The sequence below is a fragment of the Aptenodytes forsteri genome, unplaced genomic scaffold (genome assembly GCF_000699145.1).
Source record: "Aptenodytes forsteri isolate BGI_AS27 unplaced genomic scaffold, ASM69914v1 Scaffold92, whole genome shotgun sequence".
Lineage (NCBI taxonomy): Eukaryota > Metazoa > Chordata > Aves > Sphenisciformes > Spheniscidae > Aptenodytes > Aptenodytes forsteri.
Window position 1 is genome coordinate 5,440,928 of NW_008794581.1, and position 9,484 is coordinate 5,450,411.

Here is a 9,484-nt window from a genome sequence, read left to right on the forward strand (position 1 = left end):
TGTTGTGTTTTTTTGTTTCCCCCCCCCCCCCCCAATGACATAGAATAAGAGAGTGGCCAAAATCTGAAACTACTACAACCTACTTAGACTATATGACTTTAAAAGGATTACTTTTCTTCCACACCCAGCACTCAAGGGCAGAAGAAAAACTGAAATTTTGTAACTGAAATTTTATCTGGTATTATGACAGAAAAGAAGTCTTAAATTGCTTCTATTTTCAAGTCTTCATTGGTTGCCTTACCATATTACTACTGAATTAGCAAGTATAATTCAATCAGAAGATAATCATAGACTTGTGACTCAATATAGGAAGTTATTATATAAGGCTATAATGCTAATACATTTCATAAATGAAGAAATCCTATGACTACAGTTTACAAAAGGGAATATAGGGTCAATGAAGAACAAAAGTTTAAGAAATTCCAAAGAAAAGGAAAAAAGGATACAGCTTCTTCTCCTTTGCACAATTAAAGCAACTTTCAGCTCAGGATGGTTTGTTTTGTTTCGTTTCATTTCCCCATCATCAAAAATTCAATGGCCTAAATCTTTTATTACGATTGTCTTTATTTAAATTCTTCACATTTCTAACATTATGAGATGCATTAATGCCTCTGTCCAATTTCCAATCTTCTGCTTTGATTTATATCCACTTTGAATTTTATGTTACGATGCAGGTTATAATTGACTCCCTGTCCATCAGTTCAGTAAAAGATAGCATGAACTTCTAAGGTTTTTCATATGAAAGGTTAATATAAAACAAAGAAAAACAATCAAGTAAAAATGGATCAAAGGCTAAATTAGATAGTTTAGTGGGTTGTGGTGGTTTTGGTTTGGGGTTGTTTGTTTTGGTTCTTTTTTTTTAACCTTTCAGTTTCTCTTGTCAAGAGGAAAGGAGCTGTGTTGTAGTGCTGTAACTTGTGATATTAATCCTTAGTTCAGAGGAATGGCAGTACATATTTTAACTGATTTTGGAAACCTTGTTTAGAGCAATGGGACAATAAAAGCAATTAGATCTTACTCTTACTCGCACTGTGAAGTTGTAGGCAAGTCAAATGAAGCTTAAATGTAGATGAGCATTTTTATAACAAGCAAACACATTAGATACTATTGCTTAAAACATTATACTCTTGGTCTTCTTTAATGAAGCCAGTTACTATTGCTCAAAACATTCTATTCCAGATCAAATGTAATGATAGAGATTTTAGTCTTCTAACAATGCACGTACCTAAATCTTCCCTAATCTGTACATAAAGATCAATTCCGGAATAAAGGATCACAAATAGCATACCAGTAACACTTTTCTGCAGGAATCTTAATCCAGTCAACAATCTTATCCCTGACAGAATATACCTGCCTGGAGAACTGACATACAAAACTACAGGAAAAAACCAAACTACTAGCACCTCTTCGTGCAAATCAAGCTAAAAGAACATACATGTCTTCATGACTGAGTATCTATATTTCTTCATTTATTTCCTAGAAATAAAAATTGAAAGCAGGACTGACTTAAAAAGAAAACACACACTTAAGAGTAGAGAATAAAATTCCACACATAAGAAACTAACATAAGATATGCTCTGCGTATCTCACTCAAGTGATATCCTGTCATAACCCCTTTGTATCAGCATCTTGCCCTACATAGGGAGGATTAATTGCCTCTATAAGCAAAAGATTGCAGAATATAGCCAAATTAAAAATTACATCACAGCTTGCAACTTACAGGCACTGGAGATACCCTTTTTCTCCTAACACCTGGTGATTCAGATTTAACCGTCCTAGAAGATGATGAAGAGGAGCTACTAGGAGAAGGACTACGTCTTCCTTTCTGTGTAGGTGAAGCAGCAGTGCTTTGTCCTTCAGCTTGAGGTTCTAGAGAGAGTTTGTTCATTTCCAATCCATCTCCTTTCCCGGGGATAGGTTTCACCACCTTGCAGAAATTAAACCATGTGTTAGAATTACAAATTGATCATTTTACACTAAAACAAAACAAGTTAATCATAACTTGTTTTCCTAGCATTACATAATTAAGCCATTACCCAGACATCCAAAGTTTGCCTATTCCCTAGGTTCTAGTATTAACATCTAATAGGGGTTATCTTGTTAATCTATACGCAACACAAAAGCAAGAACCTTTTTTCCTGTCCATTTGTGCCGCTTATGTTAGTTGTGGCAGCAACTGATTTGATTCTCAAAGTACTTCTGTAATTGTCATTCATATCTCAAAGACAGCAGTTCTCCCATTTGAATAGTAGGAGCCAAAAGAATTTTTTTTTTTCCCCCTACAGGCATTGTCTGCTTATTAAGAGCTATAATGTTGGATTCATCTGTTATACACAGTAAGTATCAGTTGAGAAATACTAGGGTTGCTATTTCTACAGCACAACACTTGTTGCAAAGTAGAAATTACTTTAAACCTGGAGGCAATGCAGCAAAATTAAGGTGTGCTGTGTCCTACAAGAATCACACCTGGGTTTTCTGCCTGCCATACAAGTAAAACAGCTACACTACATCTGGTATCTGAGCTAATCACTGTGCACAGTGCTGCATTACATGAATAGACACATGTGCTCAAGCAGAGTGAGCTGTGAACTCCTAATACAGTGCTTTGTTGCATGAACACTGAATTTTGACACTGAGGTATGGAGTATTTCAAGACAACTTTCAGCTGCCTGCCTCTCAGACCTACATAATGCATAAGAGTAAGGCCCCTGGGAATAGAATTAAAAGCAGTCAGAGCAGGCAGATTCAGTTTTAGTTCTACATTTCTCCATGTCTTAGAGGCTTGACTCAAAGATGGAAGGAAGCTCCGAGTAACACTTCAGATTAACAGAGCAGACCTCTTCTAGAAAGTTGCAGAGGTCTCTTTGATTTAGTCAGAAAACGGAAGGGGCTTTCCCTGCTCAGGGTATGGGGAAGAAGAGACATCCAGACTCCGTGCCTTTCCACCTGATGATTTGGACTGCATCCACAAGGTCAAATGCTATTTTAAACTGAAGCATTTAACTCATCCAGCTGAAGCTATTCCACTATCTAGAAATGCATTTCAGTTTCAGCAGGCTACAGGGAGAGAGGACAATGAGGAGGTTGTGGTCTAGCAGTTAGGCACTGCCTAAGAGAAGAAAAATCTGCATTTACAGCCTTGATCCAAGCACTGCTCGTTTTACTTTAAGAAGTCACCATATTTAATGTATTGCAAATCTGAACTTTTCAGAAACCTTTGTTGCTACTGTTTTTAAATATACTGCTATCTGATTATAAAAGGGAATAGGATAAAGGAGAAGTATAAAAAGCAGTGCAGCCTTTTTTTCCCTCCTACCAATTACTGTAATGTTTTTTCTTTCCTGGAAGGTCAGAATGCAAATTCATGTGCCTATGGACAAGTTACAGTTGCTATGTTGGAAAACATTTAAAATGTAAAATGGTAGTAACTGAGAATCTGGAGCATCAAAAGTTGTATTAAAAACCCCAGAAACCTCAAGGAAAGTGGGCTGAGCAGGGAAACAATTTCAAGCTATGCAGTAACCAAGACGCATTTAAAAGTTTTTAAAGTAAGAACTGTTTTGTGTTATTTGACCCTTTGAGGTATTGCTTTTTTGGTGCACTCGTAGGTATTTTCAATGTTCTTTCTTATGACAGAAAGTTACCAACAGAACGCTCTTATTTCTGTTCCAGAAAAGCTGTCCCCAAACACTTGTTTACTGCATCAGATGATGTTAGCTTTAAATTAGCACTCCCATCAAGTGGTACATGGGAGTCACATCGACAAATGCAACTACGCTTTTAGGTAACCAATGGCTATTAATTAACCAGCATTATACTAAATAGAATTGTAACTATGTTTAATAAGTTTCAGGTTTGATCTGCCCGCAATTTCTTAAAGCCGCTTCTGAGCCATTTACATAAAAGCATTACCAAAAAGGCTAATAGAATACTCTGGCATCCAAAGTTTAGCAGAGTGGAGACTTGTGTGAAGGAGTTACTCAGCTTTGGTTTTTTTCTGGTTCTAGTAAGACTGCAGTTTGGTTTTTTTATCTAGCAAAAATTCCATACACTTCCGCAACAATACATAGAAAACTTCACTTTTCCTTAGTTTGAAAATGTTTAAGTCATGAAACCCCTAAGAATCAAGGGAGTACAAAGGACTATAGTGCAGTTTTGCACTCAAACTCAAGTTTTTACCTAATGAACAAGAGCTGCTTTTGTTGTTGACGTTAGAGGGCAGTGTTGTCACAGTATTATTTTATACTACACAAATCAGCACCACAGCTATATGCCTTTTTCTTAAAAATAAAGCTTAATAAATGCGTACATTTCAGAAAGCCACGGTTTCCTGTTAAACAACTCAAAAAATGAACAGGAGGACCATGATTAAGAGTATGCAAATTGTTAAGAAAAAGAGGTTTCTAATAGCAAGAAATTTAAGGAATTTTTATTTGTAATAGCTGTTACAGTTATTGCCGTTCCATCAGTGCCACTTACCACAGGGCCTCTCCTGCTTCTTCTTTCCAGCCATTCATGCTTCCAGGCTGGCATACACGTTGCCTTGAGTTTCTCCCTGATCATGCGCTCTTCTGGGCGGTCATCCATCTTCTGCAACCCCCTGAGGGTTTCTTTATTCTCCATGTCACGACTACAGCAAAGAAAAAAAAAGTCATAAACACAATTAATTTTCGTTAAAGTATAATATCACAGCATTCTGAAACTTTGTGCCATCCTATTCCCGCTCTCCTTACAAAGCATCTGCTAAAACATTACTTCCAACTGACTGCAGAAAGCCTTTTAAGAGTTATGACTAATTTGCTAGTCTGCCATTTGCAGCATACCTGTTTGGAGGGCTATGTCTTTAAAATGTGTGTACTGCTTGTAACATTAGACACCCAATAAAAAGCAAGGTCTTAGCAAATACTAAACCAATACAAAAATTACCCTATATGTCATGTCATTCACCAAAGGTTTCACAAGTGTTGTGATGGTTCATGCACTCCTTGGCAATTCAAAGCTTGCAATCTCTATTTTAAAACAAGTTACAAAATGAATATAAATTAATGGTGAAAATTTTCCATCTTCATAGGAAATGATGCACAAGCATGAAACTATATCTGTAGTGCCTCTTCCTATACATGAACTCTTCCTCAAAAAAGAGGATTTGTAAACTAATACACAGTAAGTATGTTTAAACTAGACACAGAAGTCATGAAAGTAAGGCTAGTGGCCTTGAGAGTTGCCTTCTGAGTGACTGATGACTCAAAAGCTCTTCAAGTCAGCTATAATTATAGCAAATTTCACAGCAAGTTCGTATCTGTAAAATTAAAGTGTAACCCATCTGGGCTTGTACTTTTTTGACCTACAGCAAAGTAGTTGCTTGTGATTGCTGGCAACAACAAAAAAGCAAAAAATACTGTCAGACACTGAAAAACAAATATGAACAGTCTGGAAGATTTCCTGATTCTGTTGAGCTATCTGCTAAATCACCAAGAAAACCACATTCTTAAGCAGCAGTACATCATCCCCACCCATCTTCTTGAAGTTAGCTGTCTTTAAAAATAAGCAAGCTTGATTAAGCCAACTCTCAGAATGAAATTTTATTTCAAAAATAAAATCACAAAGTGGAAGATAAGGCTATATAATTTAGTTACAACCGCTGCTTTTATGCATGCAGCCTTCAGCTTCTGAAACACTTAGCTATGCAGTTAAAACTACAGTTATGTACTGTATGATGACCCACAACATATTCCCTGTAACATTCACTGCAATAAGATGATGTTAAAATTACAATTCCTATCTTCATCAGCAATGTATTACTAAGGTTCATTTATTACAAATCCCTATTTAGAAAAATGAGAAGTTTTCACTGGTCAGGAGGAGTACTGTTATTTTTTTCCTCTCATCGTAGAGACAAAGGAAACAAAGTATTCTGAGGCAGGAAATAACTCTTCCTGTTCAGTGCTGAAATGTAATAAGCAGATGGACACTGTAAACAAATACATTTTCTTTCAAGCAACATCTAGACCTACTGTTAATAACCAATTTTAGATACTCAGAACTGTGTCTAGCAATTAAAGACTTAGAAATGTTTATAAATAGAAACACAAACCACCTAAGAATGAATGTTTTTTCAGAGGTTAAGCATTAATGCTTGCTTTACTTCAAAACTAATGCAAGTGACATAAAAATTATTTTTGTCCCAGCATTGAATTCCATACTGCTGCCTTCTAGAAACAGAGACAAAAAACCTAATGATAATTCATGAAAAACAAAGATATTATAGCAGCTGGTAGAGTCCAAATGGAGAATGTGCCTAAAAGTTTAAAATAGGGAAAAAACTATTGTGTAAAAAGGGTCAACTTCATATTTTTTCCTCAGTCAAAAAAATCAGTTCAAAGAAAAATCTTTGCATAAGAACAGTACCGCTCGAAATAATATAGGTGGAAGTTAAAAATACAGTTACTCTGTTTTTTATATTAGTTATTCCATGGCATAAACCACCTCAGTTTCATGAATACTTTGTATACAAGACAGAAAACACTATCCCAGCAGTGAAAGAATGACACAGTATTTCATTTGTTCATATAACCATGATTAACTCTTCCCAACTGATATAAAAAAAAAGTCTTTTAGAGGCCCTTGGACTTGAATTCATGAACAATGTAATACAACAGTGGAGGCTTCACAATCTGTGCTTGTTCTCTAAAAAGCAGAAGCAACTATCTTCCTCTCATGTGACAGCTAAACCGATCTACTCTCGCCTGCACAAAGAACTCTTGTGTTTCTCCTCCACGCAGGTGGGAAAGAGCAACCGAGTCCGAAAACTTTTGCTTAGTAAACCACCGTTATCTTTTTGCAGAATTTAAGTATTATGGGTATTTTTATAGAATTCAGTTTTTGAAGTGCTCAAGAAAACTTCATATTTTAACTCACGCTTGGCTAGAATATTTATTAAATATTCTTATACTGTTGGGTCTGTGGAAAAAATATTTTCCTGTGGCTGCACAAAGCTCCTGCATACTGCAGGACATCTTCATTTTGTGGCCCTGAACCTGCAGGGGTTTTTCTATTTTTTTTTTTTTAATCTAAAGCAACCCCCTCATCTATTCCAGGCAAGCTACAGTTTTCCTATATGACAATGGATAGACTGCCAGTCTCCATATCACTGTACCTCAGCACAAAATAAAAATAATAAATCCAGAGCATATTCCACCGAAGACTTGATCCTGCAAGGTACAGTGCATTCTCATCTTCATACAGCAAAACCTATTCATGAGTCAAAGTAACGATGTGCTTAAGTGATTGCCAGGTGGTGCTTTATTTGAACAGCAGTGACAAAGCTAAGGAGCAGGCAAAAAACCAGATCTTAGAACATGCTAGTTTGGACCAGGGAGTCTGACATTTCTCAACAGCCCACGCCTCTGCTTTGTGGAGGAAGCAGAGGATTTTGCTCTTAAATGTTTCAGCTTTTCATGAATCAAGCAAAAAGAGATACAAGGCTTTTTTCCAGATAAATTTTAACTTTTAAACTTTGCCCCCCCAAAAGGCAGCATTAAGGATCTTTTAAATTCTTTTTATTAGTAGTTTTAAACCAACAGACATCAGCTCCTGTATTATTAGTCAAGAAATTCCGAAGAAATGGATTTAAATTGTAATTCTAAAGTACTAAGCAAGCTCAACAGTGTGATTACTACTGTTTTTTAATGCATAAGCTCAGTGGTCTGCACATTAATAACTGCTTATTCACTTTGGATTATTTGCTTCATGAACTATAAAACTAAATATAATAAGATTAATGTACTGCGTGGAAACAGTCTACTGCAACATCTTGTGCAATAGGGAAGGCAAAACATTGTCCTTTGTTTCTGTGTCTTAATTTTGAAGACTTGCAAACAGTAATTGAATAGTTAGATTATTAACAACTTGTTCTCTATGGCTCAATGATTCAATATTTTAAAACAAGGTACTCAATACACGTTATTTAGCAAGCTGTTGTGGAATACACAAGCAAGATTTACTTTGGAATAGCTCAGTGAATTTAGTACTAATTCTCTGCAATTATTTTTCTTACAAAGGGCATATAATGGTATACAAAAGCTGAATCGTAGCTCCAGTTCATTTTCTTGTGCTTCCCAATGTTTAGAAACAGCTAGATGTCTTGGCTTCTCTGCTGTCTTATTTGGGCAAAGAGCTTTATCCAGTAGCCACGCTGGACCAGATTTTATCAGCAGCAAGAAAACAGGAAAAAGGCAAGTTCTGAAACAGGAAAGAGTCAATTCACCAAGAAAAGGGAAACTCCGTCTGCTATATCCACAAATACCCAATCATAGGGAGGAAAAAAGTTATTAGCTGCTGAGTAATATTTTTTTTAAACATTTGTCTGAAGCAAGTTAGCAAAGGTAACTTGCATACCATTTGCATACCAGCAGCAGTCAAACCATGGGTGACCACAGAAAACATTCACAAACAAAAGTGGTCACACAGGAACAATTGATGCATTTAACAACAATAGGTTGTGAGGAGAAGAGCCCAGGGTTTGATGGAAAAGCACTGAATGAGAAGGAACGAATATGGGAGAAATTATATATTCTGCTCAGTGCAAATGCCATATATGGTGACAATCAATACTGGGGGCAAGCTTAGATGGAGTGTACAATGCTCATTTTGGGGACCTTAAGCAAGAATATGGGCACCCAGCTACCTGCAACCCAAGCCTCAACATGTCCCTAGAACGCTGGGCTAGTCAGCTGGCCTGGAGGCATGCTAGGAGCAGCACTCAGTGTGGGGAACAGGGACAAAAGAGTTAGCCATTCCCTGAATTGAGAAGGTTAGCTATTAGAGTTTTAGATAACTTCTTGCCACTAACAGTTCCAGGAGTGCTCACAGTTTCTTTTTTGCCATTAAGTATTTTTAATGATATCAAGATCAGTAAAAAAAAAAAATCAGACCAAGATGGGCAAGGCATCGTCTGTCCTCCTGCCAGTCTCTCATTCCTTCTCCTCCTGGATCCACTACTGCTGGCATCTATCACCTAACCATTTGTGTCCATCCTAACAAAGCAAAAGATCAGGTATGGCACATTCTATTAAAATGAAACATGGAACTTGAAACAGGGAACTTTCTCAACCTGGTACTAAATGGCAGCAATTACCACTTAAAGACAGCATCAAACACACTACTTCATAGAGACTAATGAATCTGGCTTCCTAAAATAGTTACAGGGATTTTAGCCAAATGTTATAGAAGTATGAAATTAAGTTCTATTCTTCTGTTAGAGTACCTGACAAACACAAAAGGGAAAACAATAATCATATTTCTTTTTCCTAGCTGCCTGTCGTGGTTTAACTTCAGTCGGCAACTAAGCACCACGCAGCCGCTCGCTCACTCCCCCCCACCCGGTGGGATGGGGGAGAGAATTGGAAGAGCACAAGTGAGAAAAACTCGTGGGTTGAGATAAAAACAGTTTAATAATTGAAATAAAATGATAATAATAATAATA

The 9,484-nt window shown here is 36.7% G+C and overlaps 1 protein-coding gene across 1 annotated transcript in view; it reads right to left on the reverse strand.

Annotated features, from left to right (window-relative positions):
* The window catches only part of MAP3K1 (mitogen-activated protein kinase kinase kinase 1), a 162,958-nt gene that overhangs the window by 21,160 nt on the left and 132,314 nt on the right, over positions 1-9,484 (reverse strand). The window contains exons 2-3 of the mRNA XM_009272518.2: positions 4,480-4,630; positions 1,721-1,927 (exon numbers count right to left, since the gene is read on the reverse strand). Of these exons, the coding sequence (XP_009270793.2) occupies positions 1,721-1,927; positions 4,480-4,630 (358 nt within the window). The remainder of the gene's footprint in view (positions 1-1,720; positions 1,928-4,479; positions 4,631-9,484) is intronic.